Below are 24,807 nucleotides of genomic sequence, written 5' to 3' on the forward strand. Positions count from 1 at the left end.
AAACAGCAGCAGCAGCAGCAGCAGCAGCAGCAGGAGATGAAGAAGAGAGATCATGGTCGAATTTCTCTTAAGAATGCAACAACTTACCACATATCTTGATTAGGTATGTACTGTACATGTACTGTACATGTACTGTACCTACCGCTGTCCTTGTACTATGCAGTGTAAGTTGGTTGAATAGAGATGTGTATTTGTTTTCAAAACACCCAGCAGTGATAGATTACAAGACCGTCACCAAAAGAGGTACGGAGTACAGTACATACGTACAGTATGTAGGTGGTGCATGCAGTGAGTGGAACAGAACAGAACAGGCTATGGGCACAACCAAGAGACTATGCTCAAAGAGGCCAAGTGCCAAGCTGGAGACGGAAGGACCGACTCGAAGCCGCCCCAGTGGGTGGAGTTCCGTCACGGCGCCTTTACCCGTCCCGGCGTACCCTCCCTCCGTCGCAACTCGTCACTGGGCGCTCTTTTGCACTTTTCCGCAAACTTACGCCCCTCTTCAGGCTCTAGACTTCGCAGTAGCGCTCGCCCCGGGCCTGCCAAACGCCCAACCCGAGCGATTCAGCTAATCCCCATGGAACCATGAATGCTTTAGCTGCGTCTTAAGAGAGTTCCCGTCCATTCCTATGGGTCACCGGCGTGTCGGAAAGGGTCCACTACGACTGCAGACCGTTCTTCTCTAGTCCGCGGTTTTCCTGGCCATGACCGCTACTTACTCCCAGGCAAATCAGTCAGTCAGTCACCAACTCTGGTCGTTATTTTCTCTACTTTCTTACACGTCTCTTTTCTTGTTTGTTCTTTGAGGCAAGGTAAAATGGCTAACTATGATTCTGCTGTACATCGGATCTCCGGAGGGTTCAATAAGCTCTTCCATCACCTACCGTTCGACTCTTTTCCATCAGTAATAACACTCGGCCATACTTTCCCCTTCCCGACCGCTTGACAATGGGGACTTAATCGAGATTTGTTCCATGAGGATTCTAGTATCCACGTCAATTTAATTGCCCGCGTGGTGATTTTCTCCAGCCGGACCAATAGCGATCAGTCCTCGAGTATCGGGCCGGCAAACACTACACGGTAGTATACACCAAGACCACCGCCATCATGCCGGTACGCTGAAGAAGGATCAATTAATTTGCACAGGATTGATTAATAGCTCACTCCAAGCAATCTCATCCCTCTCTCATTGCGCACATTTCAGACTTGCATCGTATCCAAATCCAGGGACCCAGTTGTCCCAGGGAACCGCCTGTTGGCTGTTACATTTTTTGTCCTTCTGATGATTCCCAATCGCAAACTTATCTTCCCGCCTTTCCGCTTTCCGTCAGCCCGGCCGTGGGACTGGCACCCTGCGTCTCGTGTGCTTGACCCAACCGTTTTTTTCTCTCTAATTTGCCTCCCGGGCGGACCGGCGAGTCGGCCACCCAAAGAACCACTTCCATACGGTCGTACCGTAGTACTGCCACATTTCTGCCAATGTAATTTTTGGCACCTCAATTCGGCTTGCGGCTGCGTCTTAGACTACAATGAATTATTTTTTCTCGTTGAGTGTAGATTATTGGATTCAGACACCCAGAAAGCGAGGCACACAAGCGAAAAAGAAAGCGAACAGAGAGAAAAGAGGCTTCCATGAGAAGAACGCGCAAAGACACTCAAACTCCGTCTTCATAGCTTGGCTGCTTTCAATCCGAGCGTTCGATTAGATTCCGAATTGGTGCATTCGCATCCAATTTCTGCCTGCGCCCCTCCACTATCTTCCTAGCTTCTCAAGCCCTGTGACTTTCTATTCTTCATCTGCCGCTGATCGAGCCTCATCTTATCTTTGCTCTGCATCTAAGCAGCGATTTGCAATCAAGTCATCGACTTGACACGGCGCAATTTCTCGGCTCTTCCCTTCACAGAGTAATCTTTTTCTAGCAACAGTATCTGTGTGAATCTTCACCCTGCTCCTTGCCACACTGCGAAATCTGCAGAAAAGAACTACGGTAGGTGAAGGACCGAGAAAAGCACCCAAAATGACCAGATTAAAGAAGGGGCGTGCACCTGCCGGTTTGCCCTCGAGGGCTCCCGTTCTACAGCCACCCTCGGTGGTAACCTAGTATCTAATCGGCAGCTCTGACCCTGCTATGCTCGCATCCCTCGTTTCTGTGGTGTTTGATCCATACTGACGATTGCATCCGCGCTACTGTCAGGCATAACAGACGCCCTTTCTTTGCCCGCTAAGGCCTTCTATCACCTTCTCGTCCTCGACCGCGTAACGCCTCTTGCCCGTGCCCGACAAGAACCCTTGCTAGTCTCTTCTCCCATTGTGCATAGTACGTGACCATGCTTTCTAACCCTTGTATATGTCTTTTTTGCACTGCATTGAAAATTCATTCCTACCTCTATCACAATTATCACAATTTGCTCGTTTCAGAATCACCATCACCGGTGGGCTTCGATATTTCCGGCCTAAGTTGAGCTGGATTAGGCCTACCGCTCTGGGAGCCCCTCAGTGTTCAACGCTCACGTCATAATCCAAAGCCCCGAGCCTTTTTGAATTTTGTTCTTCTTTTTGTTTTTTCTGATTGTTGTTTTTTTTCTTTTTTTTTTTTTTCTTTTTGGTTTTTATCTTTTGTTTTTTATTCTCTTTTCATTTCTTACTCATTTATCTGTCTGATTTGGGGTTTGGATATTTCATTCTAATTTTCCTTTTTCTGTCCATTTTGACCCATCTGGTACTCTCTTTGTCCCTCTATATTTTGTTATTTATCATTTTTTTTATTTCTGTTTTTTATTTCTATTTTTTTTTTGTCTTTTTTCAACCATCGAGTGCCTTTCCTCCCCCCACCCCCCTTACTATCCTTCCCTGACCCTTGCTAAATTCGACCTTCCTCGACTTTCTACACCTATTCTTCCCTCCACCGCCTCTCTTCATCCTCCCAATCTCTCTCTTTCCTTCTCTTTCCCCCCCCCGGTCTGTCTTCCCTTTTGCCATCCGTTCATCTCGCCTATCTGCATTCCTTCCACCCCTCCTGCCCTTCCCCGTTGGTTCTCGACCAGGTGCGGATTAGATCCTTGATTCTTTTTTAATTCTTTCTTTGCCTTCGCACACTCCCCCATCCGGTTCAGCGTGACCACGAGGCTATGCTATGCTAGCTTCGTAAATCACCCGACGGGAGCTGGAACTGTTTTTGATTTGACCTACTATCTGGCCGGCTTCGACTCCGCATTGACATCCTGGTCACTTTACACCACACACACGCTCTCACACCCAACTGCACTATTCCTTCACACGCGCACACACACTTACCCTCTTACACTCACACCCATTCTGTCCTCCCGTACATACTGCTGCTGTGACTGTTGTTCTCCTTACGTACTTACATACTGCTTACTGCCATTACTTACATACATACCGTCCTGGCAGTTCTCTTTCCAGTCTTACATACATACAACCTGCCCATACATACATACGACAGCCACTACCACAGTTCACACCCCTCTCCTCCACTTCTAAAGGAAGAACACCCCTGCTGCCTGCTTATCCTTGGCCAAAACGACCCGCGGGACGTGACTGTCGACTCACATCATCCTGCATTTGTCCTCTCGTCTTCCCCCCATCCTCGTTCCGTCGTTTTTAAAGCAACAGTCTCGCTCACTCGTCTTTACAAATGTCCACCAACCCCCACGATCTCAGCGACCCTAATCGACAGGGACAGTATCCACCACCTCAGTGGAACACTAGTCAACCCGAGGACAACCCTCCGGCGCACTATCCGCCAGCTTCTCAATACCCGGTATGTTTAGTCTTGTTTGATAATAGCGGTTCTATGAATGTTTTGGGGAATGAGGAAGGCCGGTGGTGGGGATGCTGTTCGTGGCGGCCTTCGCTTTGCCTATCTTTCCTCCACTCGATCTCCGAGTCTTTTCCTCTCCAGTCACTCGATCTTCCAGCCCTAGGAGACTTCCATTGAGTCATTACCTCTTCATCCAATCCCTACTAACAATGATTCTTTCGCTGCAGTATCCTCCGGCTTCCTACCCTCCTCCGTCGGCCGATCACCAATATCCGCATCCCCCGCCGCAGTATCCAAACATGGCTGCCATCCATCCCCACGTTCAGGGCCCGCAAGACCCATACCGTCTTCCTCCTCCGCCTTCTGGTCCCTATCGCCCAGATGTCTATGCACAGCCGCCCCCACCACAACCTCAGGTAGTCTATCAAGCTGCCGCCCCGCGTCAGCGGACTGCCATTGCTTGCCGTTACTGTCGGAGACGGAAGGTATGTTCATTGGGAATGAATTGGATCACCGGCTTTACTTTCCGACAGTGTGGGCTAACACGAATTCCGCGGGATTTGTAGATTCGTTGTTCGGGATTTGAAAGCTCTCAAGATGGGCGCTGCAGCAACTGTATTCGGTTCAACCAAGAGTGCATGTTTACCCCTGTCTCATCGCAGGCGCAAGCCTTCGTCCCCGCTCATGCTGCGTATCCACACCTGCGCAATCCGCAAAACCAGAGAGCTGGCGGCCCTCCCGTCATGCTATATGGAGCGCATGGACAGCCGCTCCCGCCTCAACAGCAACCTCAAGCCGACCCGACTCTTCCACCACCTCAAGGAATGTACAACTATCCGGGTGCCGCTCCCCCCCTTGCTTCAACCAATGCGCCCGAGCACGTGAGTCACCAAGTCCCTCTGTTTGTTAGTTTATGTTACAATCAGGACTGATCATCATCGATTCGCAGAGAACTGGTGGCCGTCGAGGCTCTGGCTCTGGTTACGACTATCCCGATCCTACAAATTTGGCTCCGGTAATACCTTCAACTTCAGCATCGGGATACCAAACGCACAATGCCCCCAGTCCCTACTACCCCCCTCCGCAGCATGATCGCCGCTCTTCTCCACAAAGTTACCCCTACGATGGCCGCCATACGTCTTCGCCCCACGGTTCGCCCTACCCTCCCATGCATTCCGCTCAGGGCGCAATGACCCCTCCGCCCACTTCCACGCCGGGTGGTTCGACTCGTGGAGGACTCAATGTGCGTGACATGCTGAACCCAGGCGACAGCCAGGGTCGCTCCAGCACCGACAGTGATATGCTGAATGCATTGAACCGTCGGGGTCTGAACCAATAAACATCTGCCCCGACAATTTAAGTGCGCATGTGATCACGTACTGGAAGAGTCACATGCAAAACTTGTCGCCGCGTGGAGGAGCGAGTCGAGGGTGGAAGTTGAGGCGGGAATTGTCGCCTTTGTGTTGGTTATTGATGGATGCGCCAGGTTCGTGTGCTGGTCACACATTCTTCCACATGGCACGGTCAACGGCTTGTGACCCCGTGCGCTGATTCAGTAGCGGCCCTCATTACTGTTTCTTAGGCGGGTGACGAGACGAGAAATATGACGCAAGAAAAGAAAAGCAACAACATGGGCAATCTGTGAACGGATTTTTTTTCTTTCTGATTGACGCTATGGATAACGATGATGCTGCACGAAATCGTGACTTTGGATTGCCGGTGATCCTTCTCGACAAACAGTCCGCCACGGATTTGAAGGAAGCAGGGGCGGTGAAAAACGCCATTTGCGCTACATGGGAGTGATGTGCAGTGACGATTACTCCAAACAACCATTTGCTCCGACGACGAGGCCATGGAAACGAGACGCAAGAGTTTTATGAGCTGCATGATTTGACTATGAGAATGTCTGTCTTTGGCTGATTATCATGTGCGGTAGACGGCGTGTGCGTTTTGTCAATATTGCGGCTCAAGTCGACTCGCGCTGTGCCTTCACAGTCAAAACTTCGCACATATTTCTTCGCCATGCCATTATTTTTATCCAAGACAAACCCACGGCTTTATACAGTACTCGGGGTAATCTATTAATGATTTTTCCATTATCAGCTTTGCGAGTTCCATCCGTATACGGGTGCTATTTGCTGCCTCTTGCATTTACGAAATACTCGCGCTTTTCGAGTCGGTTGTTCTGGAAAGAGGTTCCGGAGTGGTATGATATCAGTTCGACAATATGTGAACTGGTGTGGCAGATGCCAATCGCGGGTTTCTGTGCCCATTTTTCTTGCTTACCACTCGTGTTTGGCATGTCCAGAAAGAAGATTCCAATGCCTTTCATTCGCCATCCATCACATTACGATCCGACCTCAAATGCGGATTTCTGCTCGCTTGTCCTTCAACTTCTTTTCCCGGCGCATGAGTGATGAATTTATTTCAGCCGTGGTGTCTGTCCCATTTTCTGTTTCGATTCAAATTGTCTCATTATCTATCTTATCCACGCGATTCTGTTTTTCTCCTCTTTTCTATCTTATTTTCTTTTTCGGGTGGCTATCTGCTTATGCGCTTTTTTTATGGTCGACATCTGCTTGGTTGGTTTGCGTTTGTGTTACTTCCACTGTTTGTCTCACCCGGAAGTTCATATCGCCCTAAAAAGGGAGGCTCTATGTGTCTGTTTTTTGCTTGGTTGTAGCTTATCATCGCCGCATTGATTTCTTTTACTTTTGTTCCTTTCCTTTTTTCTATATCACTTGGGAGGCTGTCTGATCAACATTTTATCCGACTTTATGAATTCGCAATCATGCGTGCCTTGGAATTCTCAGTGCATGTCGTTCCATTCGATCCAGCATTTGTGCATCTTGTTTATTTCCCCTTTCTTCGAGTTCTTCGTTCCAAGATGCTTATGTCTATTTATTTACCTCTATCCACCGATCTATGGTTCTGGTACTACGGATACTTTTCTTTCGTTAGATTCTGGAATGGATAAATTCTCTAGTCTTTACTGCGATTGTGGTTGCTGTATCGAGTAATGAGTGTTTTATTGTCCGTGCTTAGTGGAAGTAATGCTTCGGTGGCTATGAGAACGGGTCTGGAAGAGACAGGCAGGTAAGTGAACTTCATGCGAAGATTTAGATACGCTTTAAAGAGTAGGAGCAGTCGTAGCTCAGGTTCGAGGCCAGCAGAAGCTTTTTGCCTATACAGCCGGACATGGCAAATCAACCCCCCCACCCCCAATTCTGATTTCTCTCTCGTGGCTTCCTCCCCTGGGTTTATCTCTTTATCACCCTGCAAGAAGAGAGAAGCCCTCCCTAGCTTGCTCATCCCAGGAAGCTAGCAAGCACCATCGGGACTACCTCCATCCGGTTTAGACACGGATAACAACCATACCCGTACCGGAACTTCCACTTGAGTACCTCCTGCCTGTCTGCCTGCCCAACCCGGCAACTGGTGTACAGCACAGTACACTTGCAACATCCTCCCCTCTGGATATCGCTCCCCCGTGCTTACCTACCCGCCATCGCCACTTTTCAATTTTCTTTTCAGCTTTAGCTTTCCTTCGACTTTGACTTTGAATTTGACTTTGTGCAGCATGAGCAAGAGGGATTCTGTCCTTTCCGCGGGGGGTATAATTAACTTAGCTAGCTAGCTAGGGAGGGATGAGGTCTGTCGAACGCGGTATGGGATCGATCGGCTTGAGGCTGCATTTATTGGGAATGGAATATGGTGGTTGAGATAGTGCATGGTGCATGGGTGGTATAAGCTGATCTCTTTCTTGCTTGGGGGCTTGTCTTCGTCTTGCCAGCCGGGGACAGCCCTCGTCCCGTCCTACTACCTAGTGATAGCCTTCCCTTCCGCGAGGGGGGGGAAATGCCTAAGGTAGTGTACAGCTTAGGGGATCTTGCCTAGATGCCTAATGGTGATGGGTGATGTGATGTCATGCTTCTTGGAGAAACGGTGGAAAGGGGAGGGCTCTCCTTCTTTGCCGGTCGATGATACTCTGGGCGTGCTTTTCAGGGAAGGGTGCATCGGTCGACGATGTCTTTGGCGCATTTCTTCGATCTTTTTCAGAGATGGGCGGGGCTCCTTGAAAATAAAGGAGTTCGATTGAGACTTAAGGTAATCGAATGTTTGAGAAACTACAAGCTGAGATTCAGGAGAGTTTATTCGACACGGAAAAACAGAGTACGCTAGATTCAGGTTGAAAAAAGGGGAGACATGAAGATATGAGTTACGGTACACTTGCAATTGGGGTAGTATCAGTATCAGTATCAAAAATCCCTGTGGTAAATTCACAGGGAGAAGGTAGATGCAGTGGAAGTTGAAAGAGAAGAGAAGAGATACAAAGGAAATCACAGATTCGCTCAGTCATGGGAGTATTCCAGGAAGCAATGAACGGCCAAAGGGGAAACCTGAACACCTGGTCCTGGCCGGCAAGCTGAAAACTGTGGTTTTCAGGATGCAGGGCGGCGGCCTAAGGGCTAGCGAGACAAAATGACTCCTGGTTTTGTGGGAACAGAAATCGTTGCTCGAAGTGAATAGAAGTAAGGGTTTGAAGAGTTGAAATAGAGTTAAGTTTAGTATGAAGCATGTTTTAGGAGAAATGTGGGGAAAGTTAGAGAATCTTTTTGGCGACTATGATTCTGGGAAAGCGTCCAGAATCCGAATCATCTCCTTCGCTCGGGCTGGATCTTCCACGAGCATGTTGCGTTGCTCCATGACCATGGAGAGTGCGTCAACAACCTTGTTAAAGGAGGACGCTGCTCCCCTTTCTTGTCTGAAGCGGACAAGGCTGAGATTCTCTTGTCGGCCGTGTTCAAGGTAGGTGCAGAATTCAGCGGAAAATTGGACAGGTCGGAGGCGGAGGACTGTATGTGCGTCGCCAGATTAGTCCAACTCCATCAAGGCCAGGATGCGTCTACGTCAACTTACAGTTTGCTTCACCGACGGTAGCATAGATGACACGTCTATCACGGTCAAGGTGGACATCCTGCATACCATATTTCTTCCAATCCCTGAGGATTCTGTGAACGTCCTTTCGAGCTTTCATGGTGGACGTGTTGAGTGCGACGACTCGAGTCGCGGGCTTGAAGTGGAACACTCGGGCAAACCAGTTCTGGCTTCTGCCTGGGTTGGGCGGCCGGTCTGGGAGAACCTTGCTGTTACTGCCACTGGCGTCACAAGTGTGCTCAGGCTGCTGGGGCTGTTCCAGCAACTGGTCTGTTTCTGCGCTTTCAGGTTCTATGGCTGTTAAATGCGGTCAGCAAGAGCTATGGAGCGCTGAGGGCAAGAGAACTCACCTGATTCCCGGCTCTGCGCACTTTTGCTTGTTCGCCGGTTGATCAGTCTTCTGAAGAATCCTGTCTTCGCTTTGGAGGGTGACTGCTTCTCAGTCGAGCTGGATTCGCCATATGTCGCGAAGAAATCCGTTGGCGGGTGGACCTCATGTCGTATCACGGTTTCTGAGCTGGGTTGTATCGGACGGATATGTGCCGAGTGTCTGGATCCCTTTTCGATGTTAGAGGTGTTGTACTTGTTGGGGAGCCAGGACCATTTCCTGTTGTCTGATGTTCGAGTGACGCTGCGCCTAGGCGATCCAGGATTCTCTGCGATAGGATCCAGCTCGCAGGGGATGCGGCTGTGACGAGAATTCACGGAGGCAAATCGTCTGGTAGGTAGGGACCCCTGATCGTTGTCAGGGGTCATCTTATAACCATCAAGCGACTGCCGTGTTTCCTGTGGAAGCACGGCTTGGCTCTTTTGAACCGGTAGGTGCCTGGACGGTTCAATTGACTGGACGGAGCTCTGAGGCACCATACGTATTGTCCGCTTGCCGTCCCGGCTTGTACGGCTAGCAGCGTAGTCGACATTTTTTGGCTGAGGAGCAGCCGTTCTTTGGCCGTCGGAGGGGACTATGACGCTGTTGCGTTTGCTGTGGTGCCCAGCTGAGTTCGGAGACCGGACGAAGGTGTCAGCAGAAGCAGTAGAAATGTGACGTGCTGATTCAGGTCTGTCACGTTGTCGAAGTTCATCCTGCTCAATCAGCCTGTCGAGGTGGCCTATGACGGCGACTAAGTAGCCGGGGATATCTTCATTCCCGCCCTTAGTAGAGTGCTCGATCAGCCTACGTCGAGTTTCGGCTAACTCTGCAACTGTATAAGGCTTTGGTGATGAGACGGGAGGCAGTGGCTTTGGTCGACTGTTGGACGTCTTTGACTTTATTGTTTGTTCCGAGGATTCAGGGCTGGTCATGGACACTGAGGTTGCAGGGGTTTCCGATCCAATGCAAGTGCTCGTATTCGTGCACGCAGTGGAAAGTGAACTACCGTTGAAAGCTTCCTCACAGATTTGACTCAGCTCGTGGGACACCTTCCGCGCATCCTCCTTCCAAGTGAAGTCAGAGGTTCGCAGCTTCTTCATTTGAGGGCAATTCTTGATCGTCAGACCCGCACTTCTAACGACGGTTGGCTGAGCCGGAAGCGTCGGACTGCCATTAGTATCTGTAAACGGATCGTCTTCGAACTCAGATACCAAACTCCCGTCACTGGAATTTGCTTTGATCTCCCGTGTCCTAACCCGCGCGGTCTTCGTCCTGACCGAAACTGATCCCTGGGAGCGACTTCGAGCATGGCGAAAACAAACGTTACGCTTGTAACTCGCCGATCGCGGCGTCGGGGTGCCATACAGAGCTCGTCGAGACGCTTGTGAGGCTCTGGACTGGAACGACTTCATCGAAGCGACTTTCAATTTCTTTCTGTGACTCACTATAAACGGCGAGCTTGGAGGGCAGTCGATTTCCTGGCATGATGACTCCTGGGCCACCGTTTCTGGCACGGGGGGCACGGGGGGTTTCTCCAAGGTCTCGACTCTGTCGATTCCGTTCCGGTAGATCGTGATTTGCGCAAATTCGGCCTCCTTCAGCGATATATTGTGCTTTGGAGATCGGAACGGATCATAACTCTCTACTGTGGCACAAGACATTGGCTCTCTGATCGATCTTCTGGTTCGTATGCCTGTCTCTTTGACCGATGCCTGGGATTGTTTCCTGGAGTGGTACTTGGCATGACTGTTTCGTTTGTAGGCACTGCGCTCTTCCACTCGCGATATATGATGATAGTCGCTGGCAGAATACTCCAGGGCTTGGCCTTGGTAGTTTTCCAGCTGCTCGTTCCGGAACTTGACCAATGCATTGTAAAACATTCGCTCGTGGGTAGGTCTGAAGTTGTATAACAAGTCAGTCTTGGGGTCACTGCTAAGTAATGATACCAAGGATTGACCTACTCAGGACACAGAATTCTCTCAATCAGAACCTCCTGGTGAACATCATGCCATAATGTTTGAAGGTTCCTTAACAAATCAGGGTCAACGTCCTGTCTATGAGCGATAGGTTCACCACACTCATCGAAGGACAAGGGCGGAGCGGGTCCCACGTAGTGATTCGCCATCGCTTGGTGGAGCTTCTCATATTTCTTCAACAGAGGATGCGCCCATATTCCTTGCATGTTAATCCGCTCTTCGGGTCGTTTCTGCAGGATCCGCCTGATGAGATCAGTAGCCTCGAGGCTTACTTCGGGCGGTATTTCAAGTTCTGCTTTTTTGACCAGGCGCAGGGTATTGGGCAGATCGCCTCCATCGAAGGGAAGGAAGCCTGTTAATAGCGCATACAAGATAATACCGCAGCTCCAGATATCTGCCATATCCCCACGATACCTCCGGCCATAAATGATTTCCGGGGCAGCATAGTGCGGACTGCCACAGGATGTATTCAACCATTGATTCATGGGCTGAAGAGCGGCCATCCCAAAGTCAGCCAGTTTGACATTATGCCAGCTGTCCAGCAGGATATTCTCGGGTTTCAGATCGCGATGGCAGATGTTAAACCGATGGCAGTAGCCGAGGCCTGCGATGATCTGCCGGAATAATCGCACTGCCTCCTCTTCCGGTAATGGACCATGGTCCTGCACGTACTCGAACAACTCTCCTCCTTCGACGTACTCCAAAACGAGATATCTGGTGAAAGAAAGTTAGCAATCAAGCAGACAAGCAGACTTGCTGACCTACAATTCGCCACGGTTCTCCCAGACATCATATAGACTAATCACGTTCGGATGCTCGATGAGCTTCATGATCACCACTTCTCTCTCAAGTCCGGATGGAATATGCCGCATGCCAGTTCCCCCAAAGTGACCTGCTTTCCGATCCATTCCCGCAATACTCTCACTCTGCGTCATTGCTGCCGACTTCTTCGAGACGATCTTGATCGCTGCCGTCTGACCAGTGAGTGCATGCTTCGCAAATCTCACCCGACCACTTGCGCCACTCCCGAGAGTCCTTCCTAACTGCCATGGTCCAACATGCGTTTTGCGCTTTCCTCTGTTGGAGGCGGTGGATGTGGCCGAGATAGTCGAGTGTCGGTTTGTTGCAGCCCGTGAATCGGCCACGGGGGTCGCGTAATTCATCTCCGCATCGGGTTTGGTCGACAATGGACTGGTCACAATCGACATCGGCATTGGCGAGGTAGCTTGGTAGTATCGTCCTTGCTTCATCTGCTCCTCCTTGTCTTCTCTAAGGCTTGGGTATTTGTTGACTCTTGTTGTGGCATCCATCAGTGGGGTCCGCATCATCTGAGGACTCAGGTAGACTTGATTATTCTCGTCCATCTCCCCCCGTGTACCCGATTTAGCACTGCGAGATGACCTGCCTCAGGATTGACATTTCAATATGATCCTGAGTGTAATTCTCCGAGACGTCAATCCGGTCGATCAGGGGAAGGTAGATCCTCCTGACTTGCGCGTGTGAAGTTCGAGGACAGTGAGACACGGACTGACGCGAGGTGTTTAGGTCACGTATTCGAGACGGCAAGATGGGGTCTTGGACGACTGATCACGTCGACGTCTGTGTCTGACTTGTGAGTGATTCAAGCGGGTCCAAGTGGGTGTGTCGCGTGCCTACGAGTGTTTGGTTAGTAAATTTCCCGGTCGACTGTCGTCTAGCGAAACCTCGTGTAGCACATGTGGGATGACGACCACGACGCGACTTTCGGACGATGATGCAGGCGGCGATAAGGCAGGTAAGTGGGTGAGTGAGTGGGCGTGCAGCGTGGCGACTGTTGCTACCATCGATGATGATGATGGGGGGCAAGGTCAGGGCAGGCACTCGACAGTATACATTGCAATGTGTGTGTGTGTGCCAGCCAACTTTTCGCAGAGGCGCATGCCCCCCGGGCACATTACTCGAAACACCGGAAAAGCCAAACAAACACAGGCCTATTCACTTGGTCTGGAGCATACCATGCAGAGGCAAAGTCCGTGGAATGACCAATAAGTTGTGTCTTGTTTGATGGTGGATTCTTCTTGATTGGTTGATATTGCCGCAGAACTGGGTGGAATGCAGTCTCTGGTCAATTCTTGAGGCTTGAATTGAAGAAATAAAGAGAGGCAGCATTGGACAACACACTGAGCGCTGAGCTTGGCGGACTGGCTCGATTGCTGGTTTGTCTACTGCACTCTATGATACGAGTTACTCGCGCATAGCGAGTTGTCCTATCGAATCTTCATCGGTGGAAAGCCTCACTATACCTAGTTGTTGGGGGTCACCCACCATTCGCATCCTACTCATTATTTGGTCATTCCTCCAAAACTTCCCATGAGCGCACTTCAGACGAAGGAGGGGGGGGAGGGGAAAGCTGGGTGTTCATTTGGGAGTTGCTTGCACATTCCAATCCCTCCCCTTCGTTCCCTACAACCAGGGGTGCCAACTCATGATTGGAGAATAACAACATCGACAACCACTTCCATCGCTGGGATACATACCAACAATAAATCCAATTGTGTCGCTCCACCTCCTTAATGATACCGCCATGAAGCTTACAATAGGGACACTTGTGCTTTCTTGAATTACGTCCAGATGAGGGGTAATGCGCCTTCGAGCAGGCGCCCTTTCATCCATCCAATCGGAGTTCTACTGCATACATGGACTGAACATACACCGCCAAATCTGCTGGGGGTTTATTGACAGCTCCGGGAAGTAACAATCGCGCATGCAAAATCCGTGCTCGCGGCCGCGGGGGTAATCGGCCCTGTTGCCTATCGGAGCCCCCTGGTCAACCATATTACTCGGTATAGAGAACATCTCATATAGACATAAACACATCACCTACTCTAGGCCGTCTGCGCATAACCGCGTCACTACCAATGCTCCTCCCCTATCTCCGCCTCTTCAACATCCACCCCATCCACAAACCACCTCCCCTCACCATTCCCATCGGGCCCAATCAAGACATCATTCCCACTCATCATCCGCTTACGCATCTTCCCCGTCTCGCGGTCGAAGGTCCAGTCCTCCAGCCCGTAGCAGCGCTTCCAGCGCAGCCCATCGTCCGCATCCTGGAACTCGTACCAGAACTGCACGGCGATCCGGTCGTCCGTGAACGAGAACAGCTCCTTCCGTAGGCGATAGCTCTGCTCGCGCTTCCACTTCGCGGTCAGGAACTCGACGATGTCCGCGGTTCCGGCGAAGAATGAGGTGCGGTTGCGCCAGATGCAGGTTGGGGTGTAGGCCTGCGCGACTCGGACGGGGTCTCTGGGCGGTATGTAAGTACAGGAAAACTAGTATCTACGCTGAGGCAATGTTTCTGGCATGTAGTTAGGTGCAAAGAAGTTCTCGTCTGAAGCACAGTATCTTAGGGGTTGTTTTTTTTTTTTTCTTTTTTTTTTCTTTTTTTGGCAAGATGATGCTGCCCTTGATGTAAAGATTAAGAGTGAAAGAAAATCCTCTAATGCAAAAGCAGAAGATGGAGAAGGGGCAAGCCTCAAACCCCACGAGGCGGGCTGCAGAGATAGGGAAGGGGTGGAGGGAGTCTCCCTCGATTCTCACAAGCAAGGGGGGGGAAAGCAAATGTGTATGTATGCATGATGATGTGACTCCCTTCATGCCTGCGTGAGCGTTCTCCGACAAGAGTGGAGCGATCTCAGGTATGACATCGTTTGGTTCACCACAGAAAAAAACTTCTTGCCTACTATACAAGAAACCCTGAGGGTGAAACAAAAACAAAGGGCATCATAGTTCGAGCCCTACCGACAGCTGGGACTAAACGTACTGGGAATTCCACAGATTCTGGGCCGCTTTAACCTTCTTGCGAGCAGATTCTTCGGTGAATGGTGGCTTGATGTCGGCCATTGTTCTTGTAACTTTGAGGAGCTTGTTTTTTGCTGGGATGTCTTGGGATGAGAAATTCGTGGTTGATGAGGAGCACTGCTTAAAAGTTCCGGGGAAGGGGTTTGTTGTGGTTGACTCGTGGTGACGCTTGTGGTCATGTGATCGTGCTACGTTGGCTGGCTTTGTTTTGCTGGGTCTGGATGTCAGATCTTAGTCGGTGTTTAGTGAACCTTGCTAATTCGGTTTGGGATAGATGGGTCTAGAGATGGATGATAGGGCGGTAGAGTTCTGATTGGCTCTGCAAAATGAGGTGAGGTATTAAAATGGTGATTATCTATGTGTAGAAAGGTTGTTGCTTGCCGCCCGCCTTATCTGCCCGCCAAATATATATCACGCAATTGTATGGTACTAGTATAAGCCTGGATCCAACCTCAGTTCAATGGCAACAGTGAACCCCGGAGATTCTTAGAAATGGGATTCGATCGCGTCACTCAAGCTGATAGAGGCCTAGTGACTTATTATCATTCAAAGCATTTTAGTCTCTAGGAGTTGCTTAAATATAATCACGGCAGGTGCGGACGGGGCCGTCGGTACAGCGTGGACTGCTGCCTGCATGGATGCGATGTAACTATAGACTAGCGCATACGACTGGACACTACTCGCCGTCGGCATATATATTACTCTGTGCTAGCAACAGAATGTCAGCCCATGACACACGAAGAATTATCCTGTTCTAACATCTGAGTGCGCGGGTATTTTGCTCGAGAAAACCGGCTGGCAACCCTTTCCATCACATGATGATGCATCATCCCTCGTGGAAACCGAACGACTATCTTCCTGTCCCTCAGTCCCCAATCCCACCATCGCCATCAAGCTCGTCACGATTCGCAAAACGAGCCATCCATGCCCTCGTTCTCTTACTAGTCGGAGCCGTGGCTCTATCCCAATTCCACCTGGACCTGCTCCGACCGAGGGTCACCAAGCCCCATGATGGCTCTCCCCATGCCAATAAAGGCCGTACTTTCAGCTGGGACCAAGTACCTATACTATACCCCACACTTTGATCTGATCTGCACCCTTACGAGACAGGACTAACAAAACCAAACCAGATCACCCCCACCCAGCACCTTATCTACCACCCCTGCTTCGACGGCCACGAATGCGCCCGCCTCGCACTCCCCATGGACTGGAACCGCACCGATGGCCAAGGAGCACAGGTCGCACTGGCCGTGATCAAGCGCCCCGCCAAGGTCCCCGTCACCGATCCGCGATACGGCGGACCGATCCTCCTGAACCCCGGGGGGCCCGGCGGTTCCGGGGTGAGTATGGTCCTCAAGCGCGGGCGGCACATCCAGACCGTGGTGGACGCGTCGGCGCAGGCGGCCGCACCGGGTGTGCAACCACCACAAGACGACGGGAAGTTTTTCGACGTGGTCAGCTTCGATCCTCGCGGGGTCAATAATACCACCCCGCCGTTCTCGTGTTTCCGCGACTCGGCTGCGCGGCGCGCGTGGAAGATGCAGGTCGAGGCGGAGGGGGTTCTGGGGAGTTCGGAGGGGGTGTTTGATGCGCGGTGGGCGCGGCATGGGGCCATGGGGCTTACTTGTACGCAGTCGCTGAGTGGTGCTCTGGCAGGAGAGGAGGGGGATGAGGAAGAGGAAAGCGGCGAATGGATAGGACGGTTCATGAACACTCCGACTGTGGTTGCGGATATGGTCGAGCTCATTGAGCGGCATGGCGAGTGGCGGGAGCGTGAGACGGCGAGAATACTTGGCGAGAGAGGCTCGCTGGAGGGGCCCGTCAGCAGCGAGGCAGAGACAAAGGCGATCCTCCGGCGCAATCGCTGGGTGCCAGGTCAGGAGAAGCTGCAGTACTGGGGGTTCTCGTACGGGACGGTCCTGGGATCGACGTTCGCCGCGATGCAGCCTCATCGCATCCACCGGGCGGTGATCGATGGCGTGTGCGACGTCAACGACTACTACGCCGGCGGCTGGCTCACGAACCTGCAGGACGCGGACGCGGCGTGGCTGTCATTCTTCGAGCTCTGCAACTCCGTCGGTCCGGAGGTGTGCTCGTTCGCCTCCGGGCAGGGGGGCCTGCAGGCGACGATCGATCGCTACGAGAACCTCCTGACGACCCTCAAAGCGAACCCGGTCGCGGTCCCGGCGTCGGGGGCCCGCGGCCCGGACATTATCACCTACAGCGATGTGAAGATGTTGGCCATGCAGGCGGTCTACACGCCGATGGAGTCCTTCGAGCGGGTGGCGCGGTTCCTGACGGACCTCACTCACGGGAATGGCTCCGCGTTTGCGGAGTACAAGCAGCGGGAGCGCCAGGACTGGCGTCGGACGCCCCCGTGCGATCCCAGTGGTTCCAAGCCGTGTATGGTTCCCGGTGAGAATACCGACGAGGCGCAGATGGGCATCCTATGCTCCGATGGGCAGGATATCCGCGGGATCGACAAGGGGAAGTTTAGGGACTACTGGCATACGCTGCGTAACCAGAGTGAGACCGTGGGCGACATCTGGGCTGAGATCCGCTTCGGCTGCATCGAGTGGAAGGCAAGGCCTGCATGGCAATTTGAGGGTAGGCGCATTGTTTGTTCTTGAGATTGTTTATCGAACTCTGACTTATTCTACTAAGGCCCAATCGCCGGGAATACATCTCATCCGCTGTTGTTTGCGGGGAACACCTACGACCCAGTCACGCCTCTCCGAAAGTCAGTCCGCTTTTCTATGTCTCTCTGTGTCTGCTGTGATACAAAGCTAACAGAATTCTTGCAGTGCATTCGCGATGTCGAAGCAGTTTCCTGGGTCGGCTGTACTACAGCAGAACTCAGTGGGAGTAAGTGCCGTATTACTCTTGGTGGTCATGATTTTTATCTACAGTGGTGGCAAACATACTGATATTCAACGTCTCGTTCTGCAGCATTGTACCTTGAGCGGCCCGTCGTTGTGCTCGGCCAAGGTGATCCGAGAATACTTCCAGACAGGCGAGCTCCCCAGTCATGGTAAGGTCTGTGAAGTGGAAGAAAAGCCTTTCCATGTTCCAGGTGTGCAGCAAAGCAGCGGTTTGTCGGTCGCCGATCTGTCCTTGCTCTCTGCTTTGCGCTCGCTGGCGCAGGAGGACAGGTCTTTCACGAGGGCTCCACCACTGAGCTTTTTCTGAGTTTGGTGTTGGAACACGCTGGGATGGTTGCTCAAATTCGGGTGATCGAGATCTGCACTTAGTTGATAAGCGCCCTATGGTCAAAACCACTTTGACCCTGTACATCCGCTCGTAAATAATGCCACTGTCGATGAAACTGGCTCTGCCTGGGAAGCACAATCCCCGACGCTTAGTGACAGCCTCATAAGCATAGTAGGTCTGTCTCGACTTTCAAGACAAACTAACGCCGTTGGTTGATCTTGGTCGGGAATTCCTGCGTCTAGACACGAATTCTTAGTGATATTGGGCGCTGCGTGTAAGCATGTATAGACGAGTCCGTGATTAAGTCAATGGCGATATTTTCCCTTCCAGAACCCAGATGCTGTATAAGCATAGTGGAGACGCAGACGGTTGCCCGGACTTCGACCTGCCTTAGATAATCAATCGGCTGGGATGTGAAGACCGAGACCCCGTGTCTCGTACATAGTGAGCATCATTCACATACTCGAGTAATTAATCATTGAGTAGTAATCTTGACCATAATCAAAAAGGTCTTAGATAATCCCAAAGCATCGCGCATTCGCAGCCACCGTTACTACGGAGGGCAAGCAGCGAAATTCTTATCAGATTCGTACCTTTTGACCTGCAGAATGAACCTTCCTACGGCAAAGAATCTCAATTGACTTCCGTGGCGAGTCTGACACGAAAATGCCTGTTAACCCACGGAACCAATTCTCTCCTATTTTTTCGTGGTACAGTCCTTCAATGATGGGTAAGTCAAGCCTTGTTGCCTCGGAACCAGGGGTGTTTTGATCCGAATAGTGGCGGGGGAAGGGGAGCCCCAAGGTTCTCAGGGCTGGTTACGTAGTTGGCGGGTCTTTGGCGGTGAGAAAGCCGACAAGCCGTAGAAGATTCCATCCCTGCCAGCAACAAACGCCGTGGGCGGTTTGATTGGGTTGAGATTCGCCTCGGAGATCCACAGTCCTCGCCATCTTGGCTGCCCGCCAATGAGCGCGCCCTCTCGGGAGTAGTGGGATCGTCTCAACGGCCTCCTGCAGGGCCGGGGTCTGGGACTCTGTATAGGTAGGTACCTTAGGTAGCTGGTGAGAGCGATACTAGGTAGGGTGGTGTGGTTGGATTTTGTGATTAGTATTAGGAGTCGGATGGCCTGTTCTTGTTGTGAAGGGATGTCTAGCGAGTATGTACTGTACTACTGAGTGAGACTGCCGTGGCAATCGGTTCATCAGGGTTTATGTAATTGTTCGACGGAGAGCTGTTGGACGTTATTGATTGTTGTTTCGCTACCGGGTACTATCATATGAATTGACAATGAGTCTCATGATTTAGATACTGCTGTAACTGCGTCTGAGAGTCAGTCTGAGACTCTGAGGTGTCATGAAGACAATCCGAGTGGGGGAATAAGTTCCGCCTGCACTGTCTATCAGACTTCGAGTACTATCGATCTGGGTATGTAACCCGGTCGAGACTCCGAAATACTCACAGGATGACTCAAAGATTAGTTGCGCACAGTGTCAGCTGAGTCATACGGTATTAGAGCCCCTGAGCAGTGAGCACAAAATTGAGTGAGTGTTATCAATCAGCGTCCCGATCTAGACAATGACGATGAGGAAAAGGACGGAGGTGGATTTGTCACCGAGGACGGTCTAGATAGCAGAGATATCGGCGGTGGAGAGGAGGGGCAATTGGCGGGGCTCTCCCAAGGCTCAGTCTCGGGCGGTCTTTCTTGATAATACACCCCCTCTCCAGTATTCACTGTAAGGATCCAATCGATTCGGTATCTTTCTGCTTCGGATCACCTTATGGCGCCTTAGACGGGCCGTCGCTGCCGTATCGTCGCGTTAATTCGCTGGCCTGCCAACAGGCACGCCTTCCGGCAGGAACCATCCATCCATCCAGCAGCATATATTAACCCGCCACGGGTTCCTCCCTCCATCCGTCCTCTCTTCCTTCTTCCTCTTTCTCTTACGTACTTAAACCAATCTCCAACCCACTTCTTCCAATTCATCACCAACTCTCTCACTTCACTCTTCTTCAACCCACCTTCCACACACACAAACCAATCGATCACAATGTCTGGCCTCAACCCCGGTGACAGCTTCCCCTCCGACGTCGTCTTCTCGTAAGTTCTTACTTTTCTATTCTCTTTCTGTCCTTGAAGCACGGCTATCTCTGGCAATTCTTCATTGCCACCGCTTTGCTATCAACCTCGCAACTTTCCCACTGACTTATCTCTGATTGATAGCTACATCCCCTGGGCTGAGGAGAGCAAGGAGATCCAGGCTTGCGGTATCCCCATCAACTACAACGCCTCCAAGGAGTGGGCCGACAAGAAGGTCGTCCTCTTCGCCCTCCCCGGTGCTTTCACCCCCGTCTGCTCTGCTCGCCACGTCCCCGAGTACGCCGAGAAGCTCCCTGAGCTCAAGGCTAAGGGTGTCGACGTTGTTGCCGTCCTTGCCTACAACGATGCCTACGTCATGAGCGCCTGGGGTAAGGCTAACAACGTCACTGGTGATGACTTCGTATGTTCTTCGTCTTCCCTTGCTCCATTGACCTTCAACTGACAATTCACAGCTCTTCCTTTCCGACCCCGAGGCCCGTTTCTCCAAGAGCATCGGCTGGGCTGATGAGGAGGGCCGCACTGGCCGCTACGCCATCATCATCGACCACGGCAAGGTCACCTACGCCAAGCGCGAGCCCGCTAAGAACCACCTCGAGGTATGTTGAGCCTTTTGTTTCGGTGGGATATGGAAATTGATAATTAACGTTTGCACAGTTCTCGAGCGCCGAGACCATCCTCAAGAACCTGTAAATGCACCGAATTCCAATACCATAGAGGTTGCATGGGTTTGATAGATGGCGTTGACATTTTAGCTTTGTGGGTTAATGACCTGGAATAAAGGCAAACAAAAAGTCATATTAGAAAGAGCTAGACTTCCCACTAGATAGTTGAAGAAATTCAACGCATTACGATGCTATGAAATCAAAACCTGATCCATTGTAACTTTGGTGAATAATGTCAAAGATTGAGTGGTCGACGTAGAAGGCGTAACAAGCAGGTCAGTGTACACAGCAGCTGTACAAGATTTTGTAGAGATGATACCAAGCAAACAATTAGCTTGCAATGATCTACATGATATTAAGCCCAAACCTCCCAAGCGTTTAAATTAAGTTGTTTGAAGACTGAGCCCCTCCAGTGGCTGTCATTGGTGGGTGTCTTTTTTTGTGTGTGGCTGTTTTGGCCGGCGCGGCGGGAGCATGACTTGCGCTAAACCTTTCCATGTGCCGGCCATGCATCATGGATTTGTTCCCATTCCATCAATTTATCTATCATTGACAAAGTTACCAGACAGGGATTGGAGAGGGAGAGAAAAAAAAAAAGAACTTCACCTAACCCCCCCTGCACCTGAGTCCTTTCCTCATTTCTCTGAGTCGGTCACATTTAATCTTTTCTCCTTCCAAGACGCCTTGCAAATCATACGGATGGCCCTCAATCCTCCCTCGAAGCGCACGGCGGCGGCCGTGGCGGCGGGGAGCAGAAACAGCAACAACAGCACCAGCAACCACAACAACAACAGCGGCTTCTCGGCGGCCGCCGCCCGCAAGCGCGCCAAAACCTTCGACGCCCGGACCCTGGCCGTGCAGACCTCAGACGCGGCCCTGTCCGTCTCCGGCGAGCTGGACGTCGCGGCGTATGTCGAGGCCCGGGAGTTCGAGATCCGGTCGCTGGAGGCGGGGATGCAGCGGTCGCGGGCGGCGTTGACGAGCCGGGCGTTCCAGAAGGTGCCGCGGGCGTTGCGGCGGCGGACGGCGAGCCATAATGTCAAGAGGGTGCCGCGGCGGTTGAGGGCGCGGGCGAGGCGAGAGGTATGTCCCTTTCTCCCTTGGGGGAGGTCATCTTTTTGGGGGGTTTCAAACGTTCTGTTTCTTTGCTAACCATCCTGGATTCTGGTGCGGGGCACAGATGCTTGAAGACAACACCCCGACCGTCAACTCGCGCACCCGCAAACCCACCGAACAGATGCGCATCCGTCTCGAGACGGCGCGCCGCTTACAAGGGTTGAACCGGCGGACGCAGGCGAAACGGCTGCAGCGGCGGGCGCAGCGGGCGGCTGAACTCAAACACGAACTGAAGGAAGGGGAAGCAACAGCAGGAGCGCAACCTCATGCGTTCGAGGTCGCCCCGCGCGTGCCCAAGATCAAGAAGAACCGACTCTCGCGCCCCGCGCCGCCGGAGGCCCGGTTCCGGAAACGTCAGCGCTGCAAGACCTGGTTGCCCACTCATATATTCCATGCGAAGCGGGCGAAGATGACTACTTCGCTGGATCCGTTGTGGCGGTTTGCCGTGCCGTTGTCGCCGACGGAGAAGAGTTATCGGCCTACGCATCGGGCGAGGGGTATGAGGGGCTGTGTGGCGTGGGATTTGAGTTATATGGCTACGTTGCAGTTGGAGGGCACGGGGCCGGCGGTGGAGGCTGTTTTGAGAGCCTTGGGGGTTGATGGGGATGCGGGGCAGGGTGCTTGGGGGCTTAAGGGAAGGAAGTGGAGGGAGGGGAAGAGAGGGTTGCGGGCTTGGGTCTTTGAGGCTGCGCCGGGTGAGCGGGAGAGGATGAGGCCGATTGCGGAGGTTATGTTGGTGTGGTGTGCTGCTGGGGCCTCGGGGGGTGAGGATCGGGATTTGGAGATGTTGGATGCTGATGCTGATGCTGGGAAACAAAAGACGAAACAGCAGCAGCGCAAGAAGCTCTGGATCCGTGTTCACCCGTCGGCTTTCCTGCAGCTGTGGAATGAGGTGCTGGTAATCTCGAAACGGCAGAACCCGCCTGTCATGGTCGAGGATCTCCGATTCGAGATTGGCAGTATTGAAATCACTGGCCCCCGGTCAATGGAGGCGTTGATCGCTTCCCTGAAACCGGTCGTCGCTGATGGCAAGCCTTTCGCACAGAATAGCCCGGAGGCTACCTGGAGCTCCTTGCTGGGGGTGTCCAATGCTGCTTCGTTACCGAGAGAAGCGCTGCTCGCCTTCTCTGTCTCCGATCCCCGATTGTGCCACCCTCCAAAGACGTTAAAGCCCCCAACATCCGAAGGTAATATGCAGGATCTGGCGGTTTTGCTCTGTGAATGGCACCCGGATCGTACCCAGACTGCTCCGGCTCTTTTTGATCGCCGTGCGCGTCTGGCCGCTGCGCGTCAGATGCCGAGCCAGAAGGCCATCAACCGGCGACGCTCAGCAGCTGGGCCGGGAGAAATTCCTCCAGCGAAGGAGACGGATCCGCAGATCCCTGTTATCGTCCTTGCGTGCCGATCGACTGCGCAATCGAAGGACAACAACGCTCCGGGTAGCTGGACGATCCTGCTCCCTTGGAAATGCGTTCCCGCCGTCTGGTACAGCCTGATGTACTACCCTCTGTCAAGCGGAGGCATTCCCCGGTTCGGAGGTCTCAAAGAGCAGCAACAGCTGGCATTCGAATCCGGTGAACCCTGGTTCCCTGGCGACTACCCCGGAACCCGCGCCGGGTGGGAGTGGGGTCTGCGTAAGCGAGAGGAGGCGAAGAAGGCATGGGAGCGACGGCCCAAGGGGCGTCGAGTTGAATTCGACTCTCTGGATCTGCGCAATGGTCAGAAAGGTGAAATCGGCCGAGGTTGGGCATGCGATTGGGAAAGACTCGTTCAGGGTTCAGCCAAGGCCGCCGAGGATGCGCAGAACACGGACAAAGAGGCAGATACCACTATGAAGGATGCTGCTGCTGCTGCTGCTGCTAGTACAAGCCTCCCGCCACTGAACATCCACCAACTCTCGTCATCACAGGCATCTCGCGCACTGAGTGATCGATCAGTCAGTGTTGATAACGCCACCCTCGCCACAGTTCGCATCTCCCTCGTCAGCCGTGGCACCCCGACTCCCCGAGCCCGCATCTACCGGCTCCCGACCAACGACACAGACCTCAGACAGCGCTGGATCTCTCTCGCGTCGAAGGAGAGCGATCAAAGCAAACAGTCCCGCACCAACACCCCCAACACCACCACCGGCAAGCCGCTAAGCAAAGAAGACGCCCAACAGCGTCTCGCCGCATCACTCATAGCCCCCTGCGCCGATACGCTCGATGACCGCCAGACCCATCTCTCGCTCCCCTCCGAAGATGATCTGATCGGGTTCGTCACGACGGGCAACTACAACCTGGCGGAGGGCAAGGGAACGGGGATCGGGTCGATTCAAATCATCAAGGTCCGGAAGAGCACCAGCCCCACCAAGGATAAAGCGAAGGCGAAGAAGAACATGTGCATTGTTCGGTCTGCGGGGGAATTGGTTGGTCGACTGGGGTATTGGGAGCTTGTTTAGCTGGTTTGGGGATGTTTGTTGGAGGCAATGCTGTTCATGGTTGTATGTTGGTTGTATGTAGAAGGGTTTCGGTTTTTTCATGATACCCCCCGCCTCTCGGCAGTTTTGTAGAGTGAATTTAGAGATGATGTGGTTGTTGGATGTCAATGATCCTGTGGAGAAGGTTGATTCTAGGCGGATGTCTTGGATGTCTTTGTAAGGTTAGGTTATTATATGGCTTTCCATGTTGAGTTGTGTATGTTGCCAGGAAAACCATGCTGAGCCCACCCTTTTCATAGAATATCTTATCCTAAACCTAACGGACAGACAAGTGCTTGGATCTATGTAGCAAGCCCACAAGATAAAGCCCAACTTGACAGATGCGTATACAATATT

At 52.2% G+C, this 24,807-nt stretch overlaps 7 protein-coding genes across 7 annotated transcripts; 5 read left to right on the plus strand and 2 right to left on the minus strand.

Moving 5' to 3' along the window:
* Positions 1-3,656: 3,656 nt before the first annotated feature.
* Positions 3,657-5,520, plus strand: BO82DRAFT_419261 (uncharacterized protein; the record flags this gene model as incomplete). Its single annotated transcript, XM_025640107.1, has 4 exons — positions 3,657-3,791; positions 4,010-4,267; positions 4,349-4,663; positions 4,732-5,520. 4 exons carry the CDS (start codon positions 3,657-3,659, stop codon positions 5,119-5,121), a joined length of 1,098 nt encoding a protein of 365 aa, XP_025490043.1. The 3' UTR covers positions 5,122-5,520.
* BO82DRAFT_124346 (uncharacterized protein) lies at positions 5,415-6,379 on the plus strand. Its single transcript, XM_025629913.1, has one exon. The coding sequence runs from the start codon at positions 5,708-5,710 to the stop codon at positions 6,197-6,199; it is 492 nt and encodes a 163-aa protein (XP_025490044.1). The 5' UTR covers positions 5,415-5,707; the 3' UTR covers positions 6,200-6,379.
* A 2,026-nt stretch (positions 6,380-8,405) lies between these two features.
* Positions 8,406-12,430, minus strand: BO82DRAFT_287928 (serine/threonine-protein kinase; the record flags this gene model as incomplete). The annotated part of the gene is made up of 5 exons (XM_025631600.1): positions 8,406-8,638; positions 8,703-9,011; positions 9,071-10,986; positions 11,052-11,780; positions 11,832-12,430. 5 exons carry the CDS (start codon positions 12,428-12,430, stop codon positions 8,406-8,408), a joined length of 3,786 nt encoding a protein of 1,261 aa, XP_025490045.1.
* A 1,329-nt stretch (positions 12,431-13,759) lies between these two features.
* On the minus strand, positions 13,760-15,068 carry BO82DRAFT_356047 (nuclear transport factor 2 family protein). The gene is made up of 2 exons (XM_025635613.1): positions 14,869-15,068; positions 13,760-14,351 (listed from the first exon to the last, which is right to left on the minus strand). The coding sequence occupies exons 1-2, from the start codon at positions 14,946-14,948 to the stop codon at positions 13,958-13,960; spliced, it is 474 nt and encodes a 157-aa protein (XP_025490046.1). The 5' UTR covers positions 14,949-15,068; the 3' UTR covers positions 13,760-13,957.
* A 790-nt stretch (positions 15,069-15,858) lies between these two features.
* Positions 15,859-18,439, plus strand: BO82DRAFT_356048 (alpha/beta hydrolase). Its single transcript, XM_025635614.1, has 4 exons — positions 15,859-17,513; positions 17,571-17,646; positions 17,711-17,771; positions 17,856-18,439. The coding sequence occupies exons 1-4, from the start codon at positions 16,109-16,111 to the stop codon at positions 18,093-18,095; spliced, it is 1,782 nt and encodes a 593-aa protein (XP_025490047.1). The 5' UTR covers positions 15,859-16,108; the 3' UTR covers positions 18,096-18,439.
* Positions 18,440-19,866: 1,427 nt separating this feature from the next.
* On the plus strand, positions 19,867-20,904 carry BO82DRAFT_384851 (peroxiredoxin family protein; the record flags this gene model as incomplete). The annotated part of the gene is made up of 4 exons (XM_025638131.1): positions 19,867-20,214; positions 20,338-20,614; positions 20,667-20,810; positions 20,869-20,904. Exons 1-4 carry the CDS (start codon positions 20,165-20,167, stop codon positions 20,902-20,904), a joined length of 507 nt encoding a protein of 168 aa, XP_025490048.1. The 5' UTR covers positions 19,867-20,164.
* A 532-nt stretch (positions 20,905-21,436) lies between these two features.
* Positions 21,437-24,679, plus strand: BO82DRAFT_433849 (ribonuclease P/MRP protein subunit POP1). The gene is made up of 2 exons (XM_025640909.1): positions 21,437-21,959; positions 22,057-24,679. The coding sequence occupies exons 1-2, from the start codon at positions 21,576-21,578 to the stop codon at positions 24,430-24,432; spliced, it is 2,760 nt and encodes a 919-aa protein (XP_025490049.1). The 5' UTR covers positions 21,437-21,575; the 3' UTR covers positions 24,433-24,679.
* The last annotated feature ends 128 nt before the right edge of the window (positions 24,680-24,807 follow it).

Source organism: Aspergillus uvarum (genome assembly GCF_003184745.1).
Source record: "Aspergillus uvarum CBS 121591 unplaced genomic scaffold BO82scaffold_42, whole genome shotgun sequence".
Classification (NCBI taxonomy): domain Eukaryota; kingdom Fungi; phylum Ascomycota; class Eurotiomycetes; order Eurotiales; family Aspergillaceae; genus Aspergillus; species Aspergillus uvarum.